The sequence below is a fragment of the Sciurus vulgaris genome (assembly GCF_902686455.1).
Source record: "Sciurus vulgaris genome assembly, chromosome: 17".
NCBI classification, from domain to species: Eukaryota; Metazoa; Chordata; class Mammalia; order Rodentia; family Sciuridae; genus Sciurus; species Sciurus vulgaris.
In genome coordinates this window covers 11690463-11716212 of record NC_136478.1, presented here as the reverse complement: position 1 = coordinate 11716212, position 25750 = coordinate 11690463, and the positions used below count along the sequence as shown (strand labels likewise).

The 25750-nt window shown below is 42.0% G+C and overlaps 1 protein-coding gene across 10 annotated transcripts in view; it reads right to left on the bottom strand.

The window, feature by feature from the left end:
* Positions 1-25750, bottom strand: part of WDR59 (WD repeat domain 59) — a 79217-nt gene that overhangs the window by 42510 nt on the left and 10957 nt on the right. For 9 of the 10 annotated variants that reach the window (XR_013760562.1, XR_013760563.1, XM_079119653.1 and 6 more), the window contains exons 2-7: positions 22454-22503; positions 17418-17553; positions 10183-10268; positions 9044-9124; positions 6316-6353; positions 1857-1945 (exon numbers count right to left, since the gene is read on the bottom strand). Coding sequence is in view for 8 of the 10 variants with exons in the window: in XM_079119653.1 (XP_078975779.1) it covers positions 1857-1945; positions 6316-6353; positions 9044-9124; positions 10183-10268; positions 17418-17553; positions 22454-22503 (480 nt within the window). In the remaining 2 variants the exon portion in view is untranslated. The remainder of the gene's footprint in view (positions 1-1856; positions 1946-6315; positions 6354-9043; positions 9125-10182; positions 10269-17417; positions 17554-22453; positions 22504-25750) is intronic. The other variant, XM_079119655.1, reaches the window with a different exon arrangement.

The window sequence follows — 25750 nt, the reverse complement described above, 5'->3', positions numbered from 1 at the left end:
TCACTACTGCCCCTGCACTTTTTAGGCTTTTGATGCTTGCTGTCATCAGGGCTGCTTTACACTGGAAAGTGCCAGAGAAGTGAAAATACAGTCAAGTTTACAACCCACCTGAACAAGAAGTCCTAAGTATCAACAGGAAAACAAAACAAAAACAAACTAAAGTCCTTTCAACCAAATAGATAAAAAGGCAGAGACAGCTAGTGATATCAGTGGAACAATTGGGAGATTAGAAAGAAATACCTAACACTCTGTTCTTTTACGATAAGGAAAGCATGGGCTGGGGTTGTGGCTCAGTGGTACAGCATTTGCCTTGCATGTGTGAAGCACTGGGTTTATCTTCAGTACCTTATAAAAATAAATAAATAAAATAAAGGTATTGTGCCCATCTACAACTAAAATAAAAATTATTTTAAAAAAAAGGTAAGGAAAACATACTGCTAGAGTTCAGGGTGAAATGCAAAATTGCTTACACTGCCTACCGCTCTGGAGTCAATCTAAGGCAAATATTAAAGCACTGCAAACTAACTAGATGTATTCTATGCAAACCATTTGAATTTTGAAATGCTATTCTAATGACAAATTGAATAAAGCCAATCACCAATTTAAGAAACAAAAGGGAAAATGGACCTTACCAGATTGGGCTAAAGAGACAGAAGACAATTACACAAATGGTGCAACTCTACTTCATGTACAATCAGAGAAACAACAGTTGTACCCCATTTGTGTACAATGAATCAAAATAAATAAATAAATAGAGAAAAAAAAGAGAGAGAGAGAGAAGACAGAAACTAACACACTGAAGATGCCCCTGTGCAACCCCTATAAAATCACCTGTTCTAAGAGCTGCCTAAGGCAGGGGCTTTTGCCAGCACACTGTATTGCCAGCAGGTCCTGCAGTCTAATCCAACAGACAGGAAGGGTCTGCCATACCCAATCTCAGCTTCACTTCCCTCTTCCCTTCCAAATGTACCACAATATTCTATTTCCTGTATGACCAGAAGCGATGCTGAGATTTTACAATCAGCACCTGGGTTGGGACCTCCATGAATAAGCCCTCCCTGCAAAATTCTGAGGATCTCTAACCTCAGGTTTCACAAAGCAGGGGGCAGTATTTACATTCCAGGTCTTAAAAAGCTGACTGCTCTATGATTATCCATCTACCTGGCAGTAAGATGCTGGGGAGCCCTTTCCATATATCATATTCTCAATGATGCCAACATAGGAAACTTCCAACTGACTTCCCATTACACCCAGGGCCCTATTGGTGCACAGGCAGAGTTCACAGCAGCAGGAATATGTGATCAACCTGAAGGTTATTTTGAAGCTGGGTGGCTATCTAGACTTCTGGGGGGATGGCACTGAGTATAAAAGTCCCTTGCCTCATTGATCTATATTGAAGTATTCAGTATGGTCTACACCTTGGAGTAAATAGTCACATTCCAACAGGGATAGGGATCAGAAATCTGCGGATCACTGTAGGTAGAACAGTGTTGGGTCCCCAGGGCTTGACCTCAATGATACACTATTATTATCTTTACTTGGAAGATAAAGAAACCAAGTGCAGTTGTGGTGGCTTACCTGACAATCCTACTGAGGAGCAGCACAATGGGGCTCTAACATAGGGTCTGGTCAAATTCATTGTCTTAACCTCTGATCACAATGCCCCACTCCCCTACCTTTCTTCAACATCAATTTGATTAAAAAGAAAATGCTATCTGGTAGTATGAGTTTGAAATGACAATTTGCCATGCTGCAGAATCCTCCAGATTGCTAAGACAAGCCCTAGACTCAGAACATCCTCTTGAAACCCTCTAGGAGGGACTAAAGACCAACTACAAAGGCGAAAGGTTACTCACCCGCTTATCCCATATCCGTACATCACCATCATGGCTGGTGGCAAGGCAGTTGGCGTTTTTTTTATTCCATTTGACCTGGGAGGCACCAGCTGCAAAGAAAAACCAGGAGGAGAAAGCTGCTGCCCTCACTGCCTTCTGAAGCAGAGTGAAGCCGTCCAGGGGAGGGGGACAATGAGCTCTGGTCAAATGAGCACAGAATCCTTCCAGTTCCTATGACTGTACCAGCTCCACCATTATAGATAAAAAGTAGTCGAAAAGAAGTGAATCAGCACACGGAAACAGGATCAGAGTCACCTAACCAAGGAAATAATTCCAGAAAAAATCCACGTTACTCCGAGCAGAATCAACAGAAAAATGTAGCTTCTTAGGGGACTGGCAGCTGAGTACTGACCAAGTGGAGCACTGGTTGGTAACTGACTCACACTGCAACCTGAGCCCTCCTCGTCCCCAGCACACCAAAGAGCCTCAGCTCTGTGGTGGCTCTGTTCCACCCTTAGTCATACTTGTTGTTTTTGAGGGTCAGTCTTAAAAAAATGGCCTCAAGCCAAAGCCCAGCTGAAGAGTCAGCCCCAGAGTGGTCCCATTCTGCTCTCAGAGGTTCTGGGTTCCCAAGGACTCTTGTCTCTCCATCAGCAGATAGAGAGGCCACTGGCCCTGGGCCTGGGGGTCAAGATGGTGTGAACTCAGTCCTTTACCCTCTGTGCCAATCCGGAGAGGCAAGAACAGTGTCAGAAGAGAACCTACAGGGCTGGGATTGTAGCTCAGTGGCAAAGCGCTTGACTAGCACATGGGAGGCAGGGATTCGATCCTCAGTACCACTTAAAAATAAATAGATAAAATAAAGGTATGGTGTCCATCAACAACCAAAAAGAGAGGGGGGTGGGGGGGGAGAACCTAAGACAGGGAGGCACAATGAGAGATGCCAGGACGGGCTGAGACAGCGCAAACTGGGACACAGTGACATTTCTAGCTAAGTCCTGTAAAATGAACCAAGTCCATCAAGGTAAACCAGCATCACACTGCTGGCCCTCCTTCCTGCCTCTTCTCACCTTTGCCCACACCTCAACTGACAGGACTGCTGTGCCACCTTTCCCTTTGGCTAGGTGACCATTCCTGGGGAGACCCAGCAGGTGCAGGGCTCTGAGAACAACTTGATCCAAGAAGCCCAGAACCTAACAGGAAAGAGTAAAGGCCAGAGTCTGTCCTTGCCCACGGATATCTTGTGATGGGTCTGGAGAAGTGTTCATTTGTCTTGTTTGTTCTTTTCTTTCCCTGCAGTCCCCTCTCCAGCTGTTTTGTTGTTTTTATTTGTTTTAGGTTCACTAAAGAATCTTTATTTACTTATTTATTTTATTTATTTATTTATTTATATTTTTGGGGGGGGGTACTGGGACTGAACACAGGAGAACTTTACCACTAAGCTACATCCCTAGTACTTTTTAATTTTTTTTTTAAATTTTGAGACAGGGTCTCACTAAGTTGCTGAGACTAATTTTGAACTTTTGATCCTCCTGCCTCAGTGCCCCCAGTCGCTGGGATTAAAGGTGTGTATCACCACACCCAGCTTAATTTATTTTTAAGTATGCATATTTATGGGGTACAGTGTGATAATTTGATAGATACATATAATGTATAATGATCAAATCAGGATAATCAGATTTCCATATCCATAATCATTTATCTCTTCTTTGTGATGGGGATTTTCAAATGCCTCTGGTTCTGGCTCTTCATAAAACACAAATAAATTGTTGTAACCTATAGTCGCCCTACCATGATATGAAACACTAGAACTTATCCTCCTATTTAACTAGGTTCTGGTACCTGTTACCCAACCGCCTCTATCCCCCTGCTCCCCAATTTGTCTTGCTTTCTCTCAAGACACAGGGCACCCTAAATAGCCAAGAATAAAAGCTGGAGAACACCAAAGACGATCCAAGGTGGTACCTCATGAAGGAGAGTCAGTTTCTTTGCAAGAAAGGGCCCAGCTAGAGAAGGTCTCGCTCCATCTCCTCTGGACAGTTACTTACATGACAATGAACATGCCTTTCCCAGTGGGGTCCCATCAGAACACAAATGCTCCCAAAAGGTTCTGGGAACCCTCAATCCAACTTGGGCTCACACAGAGCAGAGAGCACTCTGGAGCACACAGAGACATGCTCTCACTGACCCCTCAAAGGGCATCAGCACTGTGCTCACTGACAGATGGGGACCATGGACTCTGGGGAGCAGGTGCTAGCCAAGGCTGCACCTCTTGGGAATGTTAAATGGAGCAGCTTATAAAGAATCACAAGCCTATCATTTGCCTTTTTCTCCCAGGGTAATTCTGACACCACTGAGAAACCTCATTGAGGTACAAAAAGGAAAGGAATCTCCTACCTCTATTTTTTTAGAACCTGTTATAAGAAAAGAAAGCAATCAGAACAAGTGGGCTGGAAAAAATGACTCATTTTTTAGGGTTTCTCTAAAACCAATCTAACTTAGAAATCTGTAGGTATAAGTAATGAAGTGAGGGGAATGTGATTTAGGCATTTACAGACCATTCGTATTTTTATTCAGTTGTATGTCTTTGGCAGTCAAGATTTGTCTCAGATAAGTGCCTAGAGTCAGGCACCAGATCAGAGCCTTAAGCACCTAGCATAGCTCAGGTGCTTGATTCCTATGTTTATCTGTGCCACAAACTTTTTTTTCTCCTTTTTTTTTTTGCCCTGCAGTACTAGGGATTGAACCCAGGGGTGCTCTATCATTGAGCTACACCCAAGCCTTTTCATTTTATTTTGAGACAGGTTTTAAGTTGCCCAAGCTGGCCTCAAATTTGAGATCCTCCTGCCTCAACCTCTCAATCCTGCTGGGATTAAAAGGCATGCACCACCACACCTGGCTAACAACAAGTATTTATTAAGCATCTCCTTGGCTCAGGCACAAAAGCCTGTAATGCACAAGTATAGACACCATGAGGTTAGAGACCATGTCTGTGATATCATATATATACCATGGATCGTACATAACACAGATCAGCTAGAGAGCAGCTTAAATACAATCAGCATGGTAAATGTCTAAATAATGAGATGTAAGGGTGCAGAGGAATGAAGAATCATGTAACCATTTTAGAACAAACACCAAATGGGTATTCAGGTGTATCAAGAAGATACAAAGAAACAGGATTTAAGAGACAGAAAATATATGTTTTTATAAAGGATTCCAAAATACTAGTGACTGGGCTTCATCGCTATGTAAGTTACACCAGTTTCAAAGCCACATTCTACTCAGGGGAACAGGGGGAATATTCCCTCACAGCCCAAATGAGAGTTCCCAAAATAGCTCCAACTAAGCAACAACAACAGGTAGATCAGAAAGTGATTTCAAAGACTCGATTCATCCATGTCAAATGACACCACAGGGACACAATCAGTGTAATCTAGATTGTGGAGAAAGCACAAGACAATCTGGTTTCTTCACTAAGTAGGAAAAGAACAAATAAGCCCAAATAACTACCAACTAAAAAAGATGAGAAATGTATCAATCACCTGAAGTACAGACTTTCTTTTAATTCTGACTCAAACAACACTTTTTTTTTTTTTTAAAAGAAAGAGAGATGGGCAGGGCACAAAAGCACATGCCTATAATCCCAGCATTGGGAGGCTGAGACAGTAGGATTGCAAGTTTGAGGCCAGCCTCAGCAATTTAGCAAGGCCCTAAGAAAACTATCAAGACCCTGTCTCAAAATACAAAATAAAAAGGACTGGGGATGTGACTCTGTTGTAGAGTGCTGCTGAGTTCAATCCATAGCCAAAAAAAAAAGAGAGAGAGAGAGAGAAAGAGAGGAGAGAGCGATGGGCTAGGGGTAAAGAGTGTGCTTAGCATGCATGAGGCCCTGGGTTTGATCCCCAGCACCAATTTAAAAGAGAGAGAGAAGGAGAAACAGAGACAACAACTGAGAAATTCAGAAAAAGACTATTGGGGAAACTTGAATACTTCTCAGATATCTGATGATACTAAGAAGCCATTATTAAAACTTAAGTATGTTAATGGTACAGTGATTACTTTCATTTTTAGGGATTCTTCTTTTAAAATACATAATAAAATATGTATTGAATAAATGGTATAACACCTAAGTCTTGCTCAAAATAATCACAAAGGAAATGAGGGTGGTGGGTGGGGCAGTGGATAGAGGTAAAGATGAAATGAGACTGGAAGTTTGATGACAAACACATGGCAGTTACTAGCCCAGGGGTAGGTGGCAGCGGGGTAGGGAGAGGGCTAGGGGAGGGTTAGGGGTATGTTAGGGTAAGTGAGGGTTAGGGTCAGGAGCAACCTGAGTAAAGCTAGCACTTTGCAATGTGGGACTTGCAATCCCACCCAGCAGAACATAGGACATGGGTGGTCAGATTGGAGAAGCCATGAAAGGGCAAAGAACAGGAAGCAATGGAATGAAGACATGCCAGGGGACAAACATACTCACCTACAGCGGACAGTGCAACGGTAGGTTTCCTCGTGTCTCTGAAACATAAAAATCAGAAGTCAAATGCCCAATTATCTGCCCCAGCCATCTGGTGCTTTTTACTCTCTGCACATATTTTCTTCACTTTCTTCTCCTGGGAATCTTGAGTTAGATCTGCTGTGAGGGCCTTAAAAAGACGTGTAAAGAGAAACCTATTTTCCCTCAAGATAGATGAACTTTCCCAAGCCACTTCAACTGAGGCTGAGTTTGAATTTCAAATCAAACAGTTGAATCCACAAAAAAGATCACATGATTTAGCATGGCCTGGGTAGCCCTGATATGGAGGAGAAGAAGTCAAAGAATCCCCTTCTGGGGTTATTACTCCTAGAGGCAACATGTGACAGTCATGGCAGTGAAACTCCAAGAACCTTCCCAACGGCATTTCAAAGGTGGATTATAAAACTTCTCTGCTTCCAGACATAGTGGTGCACACCTTTAATCCCAGCGACTTGGAAGGCTGAGGCAAAGCCTGCCTAGGCAACTTAGCAAGGCCCTAAGCAACTTAGTGAGACTCTGTCTCAAAACTAAAAATAAAAAGGTCTGGGGATATGGCTCAGTGGTTAAGCACCCTGGGTTTAATCCCTGGTACAAAAACAAAAACAAAAACAAATCTTCTCTTGTTGTTCCCAATAGCCTAGGCGCAGAAGCAATAGACAAAATGTGGTATGTCCACATAAAGGAATATTATTCGCCTTAAAAAAAGAAGGAAATTCTGGTGTATGCCATTACAGGGCGAACCTCAAGGACATAATGTAAGTGAAATAAGCCAGTGACAAAATGATAAGCTTAGAAGATTCCACTCACATGAGTTAATTACAGTAGTCAAAGTTTGCTTAACAGAAAGCAGCATTGTTGCCAAGGGCTGGGTAAAGGAGGGAATGGGAAATTGTTTAATGTGGACAGAGTTTTAGTTTTATAAGAAGTTCTGGAGACCTGCTGCACCAACAGTGTAAAAATGCATTATGCTACGGAACTGTATATTCAAAAATGGTCAAGATGATAAATTTTGCATTGTGAGTTTTTTACTGCATAAAAAACAACAACTCTGGTTACAATAAGACTCTCAGAGAGAGATTCCATAGTTCACTATAAAGTCAGAGGGGTGCCAGGTGTGGTGCACGCCTGTAACCCCAGCAATTTGGGCAGCTGAGGTAGGAGGATCGCAAGTTCCAGGCCAGCCTGGGCAACTTAGCAAGACTCTGCTCAGAGAAAAAAATAAAAAGGCCTGGGGATATAGCTTGGTGGTAGGGTGCCCCTGGGTTCAATATCCAGTACTACTACTACTACTACTACTACTACTACTACTACTACTACTACTAGGAAGAGGAAGAAGAGGAAGGGGAAGGGGAAAGAGGAGGAGGAGGAGAAACAATAATAATCAGAGGGGCAATTTCTCCATCAGTGGTACAATGATAGAACTGTGTGGCACCCTGGGGCCAAGGAGGCCAATGAAGGCAAATCTCCAGCTCTGGTTTACTATTTAAATAAGAAAGAATGTGAGCTCAGGACTTTAAATCATGAAAACACTCATTTTATGTAAAGGAGGCACACTCCACTCTTGCCCACAGCTCCCTGAGGACTTGCTTAAGAGCTTCTACCTTCCACTGAACTCAAGAATGTCTCCCCTGGCACTGCCTTTAGACCAATGGGCTCCATGGGGCTAAACTGTCTGCAGCAAATGGTCAAAGTCAGATACAGGCTCCTCACTCCCTCAGAGTCACTTTGCTGGTCTGGCAGGTCAGTTCCACCCCAATACCTGGCTTGTCTTCTGCCTATAGGCCAGCCTTTGGGGTAAAACAGTCCAAAGTTACCACCAAGAGGGAAGCAGAGCAACCTAGCTAGGGGAAAGGGTCTCTACAGACTACTCCCTCAGAGCAACCAGATCTAACCATAGGACAAAGGGACACTGTTCTATTTTGTTTTGAGACAGAGTCTTGCTGTGTTACCTATGCTGGGCTCAGCTTCACCATCCTTCCACCTCAGCCTCCTGAGTACCCTGGATTACAGGTGTGTGCACCATACCTGGCAGAAACACCGTACTTCTGATGTGCCAAGCCAGGGGTAGGAGCTCCTTTACTCTTTCTGTCATGAGGTATAACGCTGGGAGGTGGCCCTTAGGTCCCATTTGACAGACATGGAGCTGAAGCTTCACAAAGAGGCAGTGAGGAGCTGAACAGATGTGTGGCAGTGACCCGTCACTGTCCCCCGCCACATCAATGAACTCCAGCTCAACTTCCAAATGCAGCAACTGTGTTGCTTTGCCAAGGGGACTTCCCTGGTTGCTGAGGCCTGCTCTGCAGAACTCTGACAGGCCTGAAATGCAGGGAATTCAGACCCCTGGAGGCAGCCTTCACCAATGACTGCAGAGTCAGACACGCTTCCTTGGCCCTCAGTGGGAAGCTTCTGAGGAGGGAATTCTGCACCAGCACCAAGCACCCCCCAATGATTCCGCTTTACCTGTTCATGCTGGCACCCAGAGGAGCGTGCTCCCTCGCTTCATAGCCTTCCCCACCTGCCTCTCTTCTTCATCCCCTGCCCACACTTCTGTCATCTCCTACATAATGTACTTGAACCCAAATCCTTGTTTCAGGATCTGCATCTAGAGGAAACCAAACTAAGACATAATCTCTAAAATGAAGGTCCCCAATAACCCCACAAACAAGTGGTTAAGCCTTCTCATTGTTCTTACTTGATATCCCAAATGTAGATGTAGGTGTCCACCGAGCTGGTGACCAGGAGATCTGGCTCAAACACTGCCCAGTCCAAGTCGCTAGGACAGAAGAAATAAACAGAACAACAAAAAAAAAAAAAAAAAAAAAAAAAGGAAAGAAAGAAAAAGAAAAAAGCTTCAGTGTCTAGTTCCAAAGCACTAGTAAATCTAGCCTCCAATGGCTCTGAATGTCACCATCAACGCTTCTTAATGCACCTCAGGCTGTGGATCTCCAAAGTGGTTTAGGAATGAACAAGAGTTACATGAGCTCTGAAGGAAACATTCGGGTTCTTCTCCTTGTAGTGACCAACTGCATTACCACCTGCATCCAGAAAATAAATGGAGCACTACAACTTAAAGCGGACTCTCCCTGAATAAGTAGACACAGACAAAACACAGGAAAATCACATGAAGTAATTTTTGATTACCATTTTCTACGTCAGACTCAACCACAGGCACCTTGGGTAACCCAACTCTCTTCAGCAGAGGTGAAGAGCCACGTTCCCACACCACCTTCCAGGAGAGTCAGCAGCCCTGGGGCTCAGTCCTAGAAAGGCGGTCACTCCACAGAATGCCTCTCGCAATGTCGTCACTTCCAGGTCACTTTCACTTCCCCTGAACTCCCTGAGGCTATTCCCCAGAAAAAGTTTTCCCTACCCAAAAATAGTTGCCCAGGGAAAGAGTGGCTCAAGAACACTCTGGAAGGTCCTGAGTGGAAGGCAACTGTGCACACGGATAATAGACTGTGGTGCAGGAGCCCTGTCGGGTGGCCCAGTTGCTGGAAAAGGCGAGGGCTACTGTTGCTTGCTGATGTCTCCACATACTCAGGCACCATGGATCCTGCCCTGGGGATTCCCCTGCGTTCCTCCTCTGCCTTCTCCGGCAAACAGCAGCCCTGCCTTACACTGGATGGCTGAATTAAGTCTTCTGGGATTTGGGTCAACCTCTACGTGGGTGATGCTTCCTAAATACTGGCTGTTCTTAGTTTCTTTGTGAGCTCCTTGTTGGGTCCCAGGGCCAGTGCAAGGCAGAGGGTCACACCATGCAAGGGGGACAGCATCTTCATTTCACTAACCAAAGACAGAGAGGCCAAGGCACTGTGGAGGGCTGGTGCCTACCTGATGACACGCGTATGGCCCTGTAAGGTTGTGCCAACTTCCCCAGTGCCATCTTTCCACTTATAAAGGTCCACCCGTTGGTTACTCTGAAAAGAAATAAGGGAGAGAAGGCTGCAGGTAGCACAACATGCCACTGGAATACAGGTTCTCGCCCCAATGCTTAAGGCAAGAAGAGGTGGCCAACTGGCAGACTTCTATAGGTTGAACTTTCTAAAAAGCCAATAGAAATCAGCATAATAAACATTAGCTTGAGCAAGCCTCAGTCAGTACATAGGGCTATGAATCTCAAAATGGAAAGGCATCACACTGATGTCTCCACACACCCCTAGGCACTGCCAACCACGAACTGGCAAGGCACCCATCCTTCACAGTCATAGCTGACCTGAAGCTGGAGATGGGCTCCTGAGCACAGGCCTCATGGGCCACAGAGACAGCCCTGACCATAGAGGAACCTCCTCCCCTCTCTGAAGGCCACACACTTGACTCCCCAGCTACTGTCACAGTGGATGTTTTCAGCTTACCCTTCCCACGTCAAATGCCCAGAGTATACCTACCTCACTTTAAAAACACAGATATATGCCAGGCATGGTGGCGCACACCTGTAATCCCAGCAGGAGGAGGCAGGATTGCAAGTTCAAGATCAGCCTTAGTAACTAAGGGAGGCCCTAAGCAACTTAGCATGACCCTGTCTCAAAATAAAAAATAAAAAGGGCTGGGAATATAGCTCAGTGGTAAAATGCCCTTGGGTTCAATCTCTAGTACTGAAAACACACACACACACACACACACACACACACACACACACACACACAGATACACAAGAAAGAAAAAGAAATACCACCAAAAGGACATGCAAGAAGGCAAAATTACACAAGACTCCTTGAAATATGCCTACGACAAATTTCTTAAAGGGTTAAACAGAGACAAAGAAAATGGACCAGAAGAAACTCAACTAACACAGGGAAAGGGAAGAAAATAAAAGGTTCTATCAAAGTACATTTCATTTAAAAGAAACAGTTCACTAAGCACTGTGCATTTACACTCAGAGGGTAAAGACAACAACAGACTGAGAACAACGGCAGGCCATGTAATACATTTTAAACTGATAAATAAAATAGAATGATTTTCATTTTAGCTCAGAGGCTGACAGTTGAATAGAGTTCTGAGATTTTTATTCTGAAATGCCAGTTTCCAAATCTAAACAGGTAAGGTTCTTGTGAAAAGGTTAGGATTCAAAATAGCTTTGAGGGTTAGGATTGTGGTTCAGAGGTAGAATGCTTGCCTAACATGTCTGAGGCACTGAGTTCAATTCTCAGCACCACATATAAATAAATGAATAAAATAAAGGTCCATCAACAACTAAAAGTAAAAATAAAAAATAGCTTTCAATGAGAACAGAATGAAAAGTTCCCTCATCCTATAACACTCTTACTATTTCCAAAGGGTCTGTTAGTGCTTAATCATGTACTAGGCACCTTAACCAATCTGATCTCTGACCTTTTTCACCTGCATGGTGGTATCATCACCCACGTACACACCATGCAACTGGGCTCAGAAAGTTGAGTGCCTTGCTCAGGACGAAAGAGTCCAAACTAGTCTTCAACTCCAGATCGGCCCAACTCTAAAGCTCTTTCTCCTGCAAGAAGCTGCCTTCCAACCAAGAACAATGACAGGAAAAAAAAAAAAAAAAAGATACACTGAACTTCATCAAAATTAAAACTTTTGTGCATCAAAGGACATTATCAAGAAAGTGAAAAAAACTATTTATTTGACAGATATTTTGGAGAAAATATTTGCAAAACACATAGCTGATAAAGGTCTAGCATCCTGAATATACAAAGAACTCTCACAACTCAACAGCAAAAGTAAAAACAACCCAATCCAAAAATGGACAAAGAGATAAAAAATGGGTCTAGGGGCTAAGGGTGTTGCTCCATGGTACAGCACCTGCCTAACCTGCCTAGCACACACCAGGTACTGGGTTTAAACCCCAGTTCTGCAAAAAAAAAAAAAAAAAAAAAAAAAAAAAAAAAAAAAAAAAAAAGGGCTGAGGTGTGGCTCAGTGGTAGAATACCTGCCTAGTATGCAAGAAGCCATGGGTTCGATCCCTAGCATAGCAAAAACAAACAAAACCCCCAAAACTAACCAAACCAAAAAGGGCAAAGGACCAGAACAGACATTTCTTCAAAAAAAAGACACATAAATGGCCAATAGGCACATGCAAAGATGCTTAACATCATTAGTCATTAGAGAAATAGAAACGAAAAAAACAAAATAAGGGACCACTTCATAACCACTAGGAAAGATAATTTAAATTAAACAACAACAAATGTTGGTGAGAATATAGAAAAACTGGAAAAGCTGTCCATTGTTAATGGGAATATAAAACAGGCAAACCACTGTGGAAAACAGTTCGGTAGTTTCCTCAGAAATTTATGACCAGGACACTATGAAAGCGGTACTAAGAGGAAAATTCATTGCATGGAGCGCATTCCAGAAAAGAAATGAAAAGTCAACAATTACATGACCTAACATTACAGCTCAAAGCCCTAGAAAAAGAAGAACAGAAGAACAGCAAAAGTAGTAGAAGACAGGGCATAATTAAAATCAGAGCTGAAATCAATGAAATTGAAACAAAAGAAACTATTCAAAAAATTGACATAACAAAAAGTTGGTTCTTTGAGAAAGTAAACAAAATACACAAACCCTTAGCCACACTAACAAAGAGAAGGAGAGAGAAGACTCAAATTACTAAAATACATGATGCAAAAGGAAATATCACAACAGACACCACTGAGATACAGAACATAATGAGAAGCTATTTTGAAAATCTGTATTCCAACAAAATAGAAACTACTGAAGACACTGACAAATTTCTAGAGACATATGCTCCTCCCAAACTGAACCAGGAGGACATACACGATTTAAACAGATCAATATCAAGCAATGAAATAGAAGAAGCCATTAAAAACCTACCATCCAAGAAAAGCCCAGGACCAGATGGATTCTCAGCCAAGTTCTACAAGACCTTCAAAGAAGATCTCATTCCAATACTTCTCAAAGTATTCCAGGAAATAGAAAAGGAGGGTACCCTACCAAACTCATTCTATGAAGCTAATATCACCCTCATACCCAAACCAGGAAAAGACACATCAAGGAAAGAAAATTTTAGACCAATATCCTTAATGAATATAGATGCTAAGATCCTTAACAAAATATTGGCAAACCGTATCCAAAAACATATTAAGAAAATTGTGCACCACGATCAAGTGGGGTTCATTCCTGGAATGCAAGGATGGTTTAACATCCGTAAATCAATAAACGTAATCCATCATGTCAATAGACTTAAGGATAAGAATCATATGGTTATTTCAATTAATGAAGAAAAAGCGTTGGACAAAATACAACACCCCTTCATGCTCAAAACACTAGAAAAAATAGGGATAGCAGGAACATACCTGAACATTGTAAAGGCTATTTATGCTAAGCCCATGGCCAACATCATTCTTAATGGAGAAAACCTGAAACCATTCCCTTTAAAAACAGGAACAAGACAGGGATGTCCTCTTTCACCACTTCTATTCAACATTGTCCTCGAAACTCTAGCCAGAGCAAATTAGGCAGACTAAAGAAATTAAAAGGGATACGAATAGGAAAATAGGAACTTAAGCTGTCACTATTTGCAGATGACATGATTCTATATTTAGAGGATCCAAAAACCTCCTCCAGAAAACTTCTAGACCTCATCAATGAATTCAGCAAAATAGCAGGCTATAAAATCAACACGCATAAATCTACAGCATCTTTATATGCAAGCGATGAAACAGCTGAAAGGGAAATGAGGAAAACAACTCCATTTGCAATAGCCTCAAAAAAAAAAAAATACTTGGGTATCAATCTAACCAAAGAGGTAAAAGATCTCTACAATGAAAACTACAAAACGCTGAAGAAAGAAAGTGAGGAAGACCTTAGAAGATGGAAAGATCTCCCATGTTCTTGGATAGGCAGAATTAATATTGTCAAAATGGCCATACTACCAAAACTGCTATACAGATTCAATGCAATTCCAATTAAAATCCCAATGACATACCTTACAGAAATAGAGCAGGCAGTCATGAAATTCATCTGGAAGAATAAGAAACCAGAATAGCTAAAGCAATCCTTAGCAGGAAGAATGAAACAGGGGGTACCGCATTACCAGAACTTCAACTATACTACAAAGCAATAGTAACAAAAACAGCATGGTATTGGCACCAAAATAGACAGGTAGATCAATGGTACAGAATAGAGGACACGGACACAAACCCAAATAAATACAATTTTCTAATACTAGACAAAGGTGCCAAAAATTTGCAATGGAGAAAAGGCAGGCTATTCAACAAATGGTGCTGGGAAAACTGGAAATCCATATGCAACAGAATGAAACTAAACCCCTATCTCTCACCCTGCACAAAAATCAACTCACAATGGATCAAGGACCTTGAAATCAGACCAGAGACCCTGCATCTTATAGAAGATAAAGTAGGTCCAAATCTTCAACATATCGACTTAGGATCAGACTTCCTTAACAGGACTCCCATAGCACAAGAAATAAAAGCAAGAATCAATAACTGGGATAGATTCAAACTAAATAGCTTTCTCTCAGCAAAGGAAACTATCAGCAATGTGAAGAGAGCCTACAGAGTGGGAGAATATCTTTGCCACTCATACTTCAGATAGAGCACTAATTTCCAGAATATATAAAGAACTCAAAAAACTCTACACCAAGAATACAAATAACCCAATCAACAAATGGGCTAAGGAAATGAACAGACACTTCACAGAAGATCTACAAGCAATCAACAGATATATGAAAAAATGTTCAACATCTTTAGTAATAAGAGAAATGCAAATCAAAACTACACTAAGATTCCATTTCACCCCAATTAGAATGGCGATTATCAAGAACACAGGCAACAATAGGTGTTGGCGAGGATGTGGGGAGAAAGGTACACTCATACATTGCTAGTGGGACTGCAAATTAGTGCAGCCACTCTGTAAAGCAGTGTGGAGATTCCTTAGAAAACTTGGAATGGACCTACCATTTGACCCAGCTATCCCACTCCTCGGCCTATACCCAAAGGACTTAAAATCAGCACACTACAGAGATACAGCCACATCAATGTTCATAGCTGCTCAATTCACAATAGCCAGACTATGGAACCAACCTAGATGCCCTTCAATTGATGAATGGATAAAGAAACTGTGGTATATATATACAATGGAATATTACTCAGCTATAAAGAATAATAAAATTATGGCATTTGCAGGCAAATTGGATGAAATTGGAGAATATCATGTTAAGTGAGATAAGCCAATCTCAAAAATCCAAAGGAGGAATGTTCTCACTGATAAGCGGATGATGACACTTAATGGGGGGTGGGAGTGGGACAAGAATGGAGGAAGGAGGGACTGTATAGAGGGAAAAGAGAGGTGGGAGGGGTTGGGGGGAAGGAAAAAAATAATGGAATGAATCAAACATCATTACTCTATGTAAATTTATGAATATGCAAATGGTATGTTGTTACTCCATGTACAAACAGAAACAACATGTATCCCATTTGTTTACAATAAAAATAAATTTAAAAAAATAAAATAAAAGTAGACTGTACAATTGCGTAGAAAAAAAAAAAAAAAGAAATTTATGACCATACGACCCTCAAATTTTACTCCTAAACACACGTCCAGAACTGAAAACAAGTACATCTACACGCCAAGTTCAGGTGGGCACTCTTCAAAACTGTCAGTGAAGTGTCCATCCACTGATGGATAAATGAATCATGATATATATATACCATGGAGTATTACTCAGTCAAAAAAAGGAATAAACTCCACATGGATGAACTCTAAAACATTAGGCTAAGTGTAAAAGGCTAAACACAAAAAGGCATTGATTATATGATTCCATTTGCATGAAATATTCCGAATAGGTAAATCCATAGAAACACAATGCAAAAAAAAAAAAAAAAAAAAAAAACGTAGTTAGCTTAAAATCATTGGCTCTCAATCAGAGGCAATTTTGCTTCCCAGGGAACATTTTTTTGTTTTTGTTTTTGTTTTTTGTAGTGCTGGGTATTGAACTACTGAACTCAGGGCCTTGCACATGCTAAGCAAACACTCTACTTCTAAGCCACATCCCCAGCCCTTTTTACTTTTCTTTTTTTGGAGGGTGGGTGGAGGTATTTGGGATTGAACCAAAGAGGTAGTAGTCTACACTGAGCTACATCCCCAGCCATTTTTATTTTTTTTTATTTTGAGACAGGGTCTCACTAAATTGCTGAGGCTGGCCTCAAACTTGTGATCCTTCTGCCTCAACCTCCAGAGACAGTGGGATCACAGGTGTGCACCACTGGGCCTCACAAGAAGGTTTTTCTTCCTTCTCAAGCCGACAACGTGGCTCTTCTTCCTTTGCTAAATCCCACAGACTGTTGTTCTTGACAAGAATAGACCAGCACTGCAGAAAGGCCCCGCCCCAAGCTAATAAGAAGATTCACTTAAACACTATCCAGCCCAGTGCAATTGGAGCAAAAGGCTTTGATCGCTAGTTGTTACAGGAAAAAGAATGATGACATAGAATCTGGAGAAAGATGCCAGAGATGATGGAGCCCAGGATCTCTTGGGATCATAAATTTCTCAGAAAACCTATTAAGACTTATGTATGTTTTCCCTGGGAAAATTCACGCATAAGCAGGCACTCAAATTTAATGAGGCCAATCAATCTAATGAATCTCAATCAAGAAGCCCTTCCTCTGAGCAGAAGGGTGTAGGGAGTCTCCTGCTCCCTCTGAGAGTGATGGGGGGCTGAGCCCAGGCCAACTCCTCAGGTATCCTCCTTGAACATCTTCCGGTCATTTGCCATCAGGCTAGTTATCCTGCTGCTAGTGAAAATGGATTCTCACCACACACAGATGAAAGCATCTACCTACTTCCCTTTCAAAATCTAGGTTCGCTCCCTAGAAACACAAGGCCTGACACCCACGGAACCAGCAAACGGACATATTTACACATACGCATGCAGGTGTGATACACACGTACGTTTACTTCCTTCAACTTGCCATTTGCCTCTTTCTGGCAGAGCCATTCAACACTCTCTCCTGACTGAGGAACAAGAACTACATTTTCTTTTTTTACACAGGACACAAACCTGCCAGCCAAGATGGCACATTTAAAAGACGACATTCCTTAAGTAAACTCACCGAAGCTGCAAAATAATGTGCGAAGCTGTCATGAGGATTCCACTGCACAGCTCCGATGTCCCATTTGCTCTGACGAGAGATTTTCCGGTGACCTTCGAAAGGGGCATCTAGATTGACGATGTACAGGAATCTTCGGCTAGGAGAACAACATCAGCATTATAGCAATAAGGCAGCACAGCCGCACGGGCACCAAGACAGAGAAGCACGCTTAGAATCACACATGGTCTGCATGCAGTGCTTCTAAAAACCCCAGATGCACAGACATTTATCTACTCTGAGAGATATACAAGTGACAAGTGACAAGAGTAACTCAAACTGGCAGTTAAGCAAGGGGAGCAGCATCTGGGTGAGAGTCTACCTCCAAAGGTGGCCTTCCCAACCATGTCCATCCCTAAGAGTCTGTCTGCTTGCTGACTTCAGCTCCAACCTGCCCCTCTCCCAGCCCTTCCCAATGCCCAAGTTAGGGTCAGTTACTGCTTCCACATTGTATCCCGGTGCATGGGCAACATTTACCTCCAGAGCAGGACTAATATTAAGGCTCTTGTTCAACCCAGTGTCTGCAGTATGGATGGACCATGTCTTGAATATCTTAGTATGCTCCACATCACTAGGCACGGTGCTCTACACTCCAAATGTGTGTCACTTTAAATACTTCACTTATCACTAAGTCAATCCCTGCAGAAAAATCTCAAATTCCTCTACAAGTCTACTACCGGGAAACTAAATTAAATCTATCAGGAAGGGAAAAAATAACCCACGAAAAAAGAATAATAGTTAAAATAACATAGTAAGTACCACTAATGTTAACGGTATCCATATAAAGAATCTGAAAACAAGGATGTCCTGTGTTCACCTATTTTTTCTTTCAAGTAAAAAAAGAAAATCTTGGCATTTGAATCAACATTCCACAGTCATCTTCTATTGAGTCCTCATTAGAGTGCTCCAAGCCCCTGACTATCAATAAGAACAGGTAAGGTCAAAAAATAAAGTGATCAGTAGCCCCTGTTCAGACAAATAGAATGTAAAACTCCAGATGGCAGGAGAAATCCTAAAGAGCTTAAGGCAAAAGAAGGATAATGGGCAAGATACAATTTCACAAAACTTCCAGGACTTCTAAGAAAGTTAATGCAGAACAAAGATCTTGAACCTCTGGCCTCCCCCAAAGCAAACACCTGCTCCTGCAGTAGACAGGCTGGCTTCTTCCTGTTAGAAAGAAAAACAGTACGAGGCTAAGAGCTCTGCACATGATGTATCAGAGGCACTACAGAGCAAAGGCAGATGAGCAGAAACCGGGCACTTCAGGTGAGCACTGCCGGCCAAACCTGCGTTTACCTTCACTCCCCTGAAGCCCCACTCAAATAAGAGTTAAAAGAAAGAAAGGAAAGGAAAGAAACACACAAAGACAAAGAAAATGAGAGAGAAAATGGAAAGCAGATGGACAGGTGGTTAACTGATCTAGAGTAAAGAAAGGTAAATAAATTTCAAGTGCTGGAGAGGGGAGGAGACTGAGGAGCCCACTGGCTCACACTGCAGGACGCTATGACGCCTCCAGGTAAGGACATGGGGGCACTTTTTGAGGGACAAAAAGACAGAACAAAATATAAGAACTGTTTGAAAGTACACTAAAGAGAGAGGTTTGTGTGGCCCTCAAACAGCCAGGGAGGGTGGGTGCTGCTCTTCCCTAGAGAAACCCCAAACCTGGGACTAGCAGCACAGCACAGATGCTAAATTAAGGTGCTGTGCTCAAAACCCTGCAGAGTGAGCTCAGGGCCTCCAGGCCTTTCCCCTACTGGGATGGGGCACTCACGACGCAACTCACAACACGCGTCAGGTCCCCCAAAACACAATCACAAACAATACCCTGGATACAAGGACACCTGGTAGCCACTAGTAAGAAGGCCCAGTTCCCACCTGATCTCCCTAGAGTGTCCCACAGCCACCCACCTAGGTAGCCACTCGGATCACTCCTCAGTGTGAACAGAGCCAATGAGCTCAGTCACTGAGGAAACCTGGAAGAAAGCAACAGAGGAGGGAAAGGATCTCAGTGAGAACAGGGATAATGTAGAGGAAAGAAAAAGCTTGGAATCAATATTCTCAGAGTTAAGAGAGAATATTGTGGAGTGTAAATTAAAATTTTAGTTGGGAGTTTTCAAAAATCTTAAACATTTCTGAAAATTAAAGTAATAGTTGAAATTTAAGAAAATCTGATAGAAGGGATAGATGTTAAAGTTGGAAACTCCCAGGATGCAAAACAAAAGGACGAAAAGGTCAGAAGAGAAGCCACAGAAAAGCTCACACTGACTAATAGGAAGAGAGGGGAGAGGAGAAAATGATCAAGACACAATGCAGGAAAAAGTCTTCAAATGAAACACACAGACTTCCAGATCAGAAGAATCTTCCAAGGTGCTAAAAAGTATTCTGTATCTCAATCTGAATGGTATTACATGAAAATATACTTGGAAATTTATTTGAACTGTTCATTTCAGATTAGTACACTCCATACTTATTTTAAAATTTGAACTTATTTTATGTATAAAATTTTACATGCAATTTATACATATATTCAAATTCAGCATAAGAAAATGAAATAGAGCACTTCAAGTTCACGTTGAAAACCAATACAGATGCGTACATATCTAAGAGCACACTAGAACAAGGGATACCTGCGTTGACTTCCAGTCACATACCTCCATCCTCTCCTAGAGGATACCACTCTCTACATCAGTCAACACTAGGAAATCTAACATTTGAGCCCAGTTACTCCAAGGCACTTGAGAGTGTTTTATGAGTCATTAATAGAGCAACATGATACCAAGAGAGTTAAGCCTCTATTGGCTTAGATAAACAATAATGTAAAGAAGTGGGGAAGGGGTCCTGAGTACCCAGACATAGACAAAGCAGTCATGATGAAAATTTCACAAACTCTAGAGATAAAGATAGGATTTTTAGGTTTCCAAAGAGAAAACTAGGCCACAAAGAGCCCAGAATCGGAATGGCATAGGATCTCATTATAATTCTGAGAAAAGGAACCCCAAATACTTAACCAACTAAATGACTGCTACGGAGCTGTACTGGAAAGAGGGGTTAGGCCAGGTAGGTGTGCAAGGACCCACAGAGCACAGTAAAAGTGCCCATCCTCACCTTCTGGTGTAAGGAGTCAATTTATAAAGATGGATGGATAAATCCAGGGCTGGGGTTGTGGCTCAGTGGTAAAGCGCTTGCCTGGCATGTGTGAGGCACTGAGTTCCATTCTTAGCACCGCATATAAATAAATAAAGGTCCATCAACAATTAAAAAAACTTTTTAAAAAAATGTAATATACAAAAAAAAAAAAAAAAAAAACACTAAATCATACTCTTTTGGGGTTGGGAGCTCTGGAGATATAACCCAGAGGCACTTTACCATTAAGCTAACATTCCCAGCCCTTTTTTCATTGTTGTTGTTTTTTATTTTTGTTTGTTTTGCGGTGCTAGGGATTGAACCCAGGACTTTGTGCTTGCAAGGCACGCGTTCTACCAACTGAGCTATCTCCCCGGCCCTTGTTTTTTATTTTGAGACAGGGTCTCATTAAGTTGCTGAGACTGGTCTTGAACTTGTGATCCTTCTGCCTTAGCCTCCTGAGCCACTGGGATTATGGATGTGAGCCCTATACCCAGCTAAACTATACTCTCCAAATGAGTGAATTACATGGTATATTAATTATATCTTAATAAAGCTGTTAAAAAAAAAAAAAAAAACAGGAAACTAGAACTGAAAGAGAGAAATACCAGTATTTCCTTATCCATGTGTCTAGTATCACAGAAGAAAACAATGTCAATAATGTCTCTGGGGAGGTGTCCATAGGCAGGAGGAAAATTTTCCACGATATATCCTTTTGAACTATTTAAATGTTTGCTATGTGAATGTGCCTTTTTAAAAAGGTAAATTAAAGCAATTGCAAAATAAAATAATGAACTAACAGAAAATAAAATATTTTCACTGTTTTATAAATAGGTTTGTAAATAACTAAGTTAATGAAAATACAGCTAAATTTGAGAGGTAGGGATAATAACCCAGAGCAATATGAAAGGGAAGGCAAGACCCTGCCCATCAAATTTTATCCTGGTACATCGCCTGGGTTATTAGCAAAGGCAGAGATGAACCTTAATTGTCAGAATCTTATAACTTTTGAGTTTGAAAACACTACAAAAGCCTGTGTGATAATACATGCCTGTAATCCCAGCAACATGGGAGGCTGAGGCAGAAGGATCAAAAGTTCAAGGTCAGCCTTTGCAACTTAGCAAGACCCTGTCTCAAAATTTAAAAAATTTTTAAAAAGGCTGGGAATGTAGCTCAGTGATTTAGTGCCCCAGGTTTAATCCCCACCATGGAAAAAAAAAAAAAAAATAGCCATAAATACTACAGAATACTATGTAGTTTAATTCCTTCATTAGAAAACCAAAATGCAGTGATGTCAACTGAACAAATGTCCAGGGGTTGCTGGGTACAGTGGCATGTACCTATAAACCCAGCAACTCAGGAGGCAGAGGATTTCCAAGTTCAAAGCCAGCTGAACAACTCAGCAAGGCCCTAAATTTAAAAATTTAAAAGGGCTGGGGATGTAGTTCAAGGGTTGAGTGCCCCTGGGCTTAATCCCTGGTATCCGCCAGCCCCCCCCCAAAAAAAAAGTCCAGGGGCTCAAGATTAGTGGCACTGCCAAAACAGAACCCAGATGCCCTCAATCCTAGTCACTACCTATTTAACTATACCAGATAGCTTTCTCGAAGGATCTATGTAATAAGCAGAAAATCGCAATTTCAAGACCAAACTACCAGTCACTAAAATTTCAATGGAATTCTACTGCTTACTTATTAGGGCAAAAACAAAAATAAACAGTGAGTTACCCCTACAAGTGTGTCCTGTATTCACTAGGTTCTAAGAACTAAACCCTGTGATCATAATTCCTAAATACCAGGATATTTTCCAATGTCCCAAAAACTTGATTTGCAATTTGTTCCCCAGAAATTGTGGCAGACATACTCTCAAAGTTCACTTACCCAGAAAGCACTGCATGCTGCCCAAGACAGTCCACAGACATTGCAGTTGCCTATGAGAGAGAACACAGATTCAGTAATGCGAGCAGACCCTGACTGGGTGGAGAAGACAGGTGTTCCCTTTGGATCTTCTTCCCATGTCCCAGCCAGCCCCCAGCCAGCAAGTATGATTAGTTCTCTAGAGTGGTACTTTGACCCCATTCTAGTTCCCACCCAAGTTTCATGTTGACAGCATGGCAGTTGCTAACTGTTACTATCCCTCAGGGAGTCTGAGCAGCATGATGACCAACAGCTTTGATGCACAAAGACCCTTTTCCAAGGGGAAACTATCCTGGGACACTGGCCCCCATACACACACACAACACACCCAGGCCTTTCCCAAGGCCTCAAGCCATAGGGAGGCTGGCATTATTCCAACAGCACCCCGGCTGAATCCACGGTCATATTCTTGTTACTAAGATGCCTAGTTCATTCAAGATGAAATTTCAAGTGCATTTTTCTGGTTTCCATTAACTAGGTCTCCACATTCCTACTGAGCACCATCACTGCAGAATCCAAAGCCTAACTCCCAAAAGATGGTGCTGAGTCCAGTGAATCTGCAACTAGGCTGAAACAGGAGGCTGTTTTGAATCCTGGCAGTTAGAGTCCTAAATTCTCTTATTGGGACAAGTTCAAATGCATTTGCATATCATTAACACGAATTACTTGTGCCATTGTTTGGTTATTAAATGGTCTAAGTCTTGATATTTCTGAGAGATTGTCAAGAGAGAATTCATTTTGTACATACTGTCAAAATCACAAATGGCAAGCAGAAATTCTCTCCCTATCCTCACTGGCCTTACAAGGGATTTCACACACTTGTCCACCCTGGAGAAACGTCACAGGTAACACTGGGGACTAGAAGCCAGAGTGCTCTCACTGAAGGCTGAAAAGTACATCCTTCATATTGCACTACGGTCACAAGCAGAGAAAAACACAGCTGGAAAGGCAGGCCATGAAACAAGGTGCCACTTCAAGGCCAGCAAGCTTCTGTGCAGCTTCTAGAAGAATGTTATCAAGGAAGACAGGATGGCTCGCCTGCAAGGGCGGCGCGATAGGAGAATCCTAACATGGCCCCCAAGATGCTGGGCCATGGTGTACACACACCTCCTCCCTGCTATTCAGTGCTAATAAAACATCAATCTAGGGACTATGCAAAGGAATTTTAGAAGCATAAATTAAGGTCACAAATAGGCTGACCTCAAGATAGAACTGAAACAACCCAAATGTCCAAGATGGATGAATGTGGGGTAAAAATAAAATGTGGTATAATATTCAATGGAATATTATTCAGTCTTAAAAAGAAAGGAACTTCTGATATGAAAGGGATGAATTCTTAAAACATTATGCAAAGTGAAACAGGCAAGACCCAAAAGACAAAAACATTGGGCATTGTGGCACATGCTTATAATCCCAGCTACTCAGAAGGCTGAGGCAGGACATTTGGAAGTTCAAGGCCAGCCAGTGCAACAAGACAGCAAGAACCTGTCTCAAAATAAATTTTTAAAAAGGGCTGGGGAAGCAGCTCAGTGACAGAGCACTTGCCTAGCATGCATAAGACTCTGGGTTCAATCCCCAATACTGTAAAAAAAGAAAAAAATTAAAGACAAACTTAGTTGTATGAATCGAACTGAAACAGGCAAGTTCACAGAAACAGAAAATAGAATAGAGGTCACCAGGGGCTAGATGAGGAAGCCCAGAATAGGGAGTTATTGTTTAATGAGTACAGATGGGAACTAATGAAAAAGAGGGGAAGACCTAGAGACCTAATCTCATCAGTCATTTAAACCTAGATCTGGAAGTCAGAAATGGGAAGGGAGAAGGGTTGGACATGAAGACTGCTCACCGTTGGCTGTGGAAGTGGGAGGGGTCAAGCGGGGAGGACCTGAAAGGCCTCTGGGAACTGACAGCAACCAGCCTCTAAATAACAACCACAAGAAAACAGGAATCTCAATCCTACTACCCCTAAAATCAGGATTTTCCAACAACCTGAGAGTTTGGAAGTGAATTCTCCCTAAGTGAAGCCTCCAGGTGGGAACACTGCTGGTTGATGCCTTGGTTTGTCTGGACTCCTGACCTACAGAACTGTGAGCTAGTAAGTAGTGTAACTGAAGGTGCTAACCTATGCTACGCAGAGATAGACACAACAAAGCACGATCGGCAACAGTCCAAAAAAGTTATGCCTTTTACCCAGTAGATTCACCTCAAGAATTTGTCAAAAACAGCAAACATTGTATGCACAAAGCTACTTATTTCATGTTATCTACAAATATGTTATACAAATCTTACATGATGGAATATTCTGGAAGCATTTTTAAAATGACACAAAAAGAGCGTTAGTCAAAACTGCAGAGTATCATAACTCACCATATTAGGGGAAATTATTTAAAAAAGAAAATCACCACCACCACCACAGAACCACCTAACTGATTTTCCCCATCCCTACCCTAAGAAAAAAAAACAGGTTACCACTATATTTGGTGGAACACATTAAGAGGGTTTTGCTAGGCTATCTCAAAGCAGGAAGGGAGAAAGGAAAGGGTTTGAACAGAGGAAGTGGAAACAATTTAACCAGAGAAAAGGTGCTTTGTGGGGACAGGAGTCTACCAGTCTCACCACTCCAGGGCACCAGATGGGGAATGGCTGAGAGAAGCTAACAGGTTAAGAACAACGGGACTGTGGGGTTCTTGTTTGATCCCACTGCAAGAAAGGGAACCTGGCTAGGCATGGTGGCATATGCCTGTAATTCCAGTGACTCTGGAGGCTGAGGCAGGAGGATTCCAAGTTTGAGATCAGCCTCAGCAATTTAGCAAGACCCTAAGCAACTTAGTGAGACCCTGTCTCAAAAATTATAAAATAAAGGGCTGGGGTTGTGGCTCAGTGGTAGAGCACTCGCCTAGCATGCATGAGGCCCTACGTTCAATCCTCAGCACCACATAAAAATAAAACAAAGGTATTGTATCCACCTACAACTAAAACAAATTTTTTTTTAATTTAAAAATAAAAAGGACTGGGAATGTGGCTCAATGATTAAGCTGCCCCTGGTACCAAAAAGAGAAAGACACCCTGTGTAGTAACTTTCTTATCAGTTCATAGAAGACTAGCTTGCTGTGGATTACATTAGGTTATAGAAGTAAGAAAAAGTAGTATTTTATGCCTGAATATAGACTAAGATTTAAATTGGATACTTGTAAATATACTTTAAGGAAAAATATGAAGAGTGTTTAAAAGGTATTTGTTCCCAGATGTTAATTTAATTAC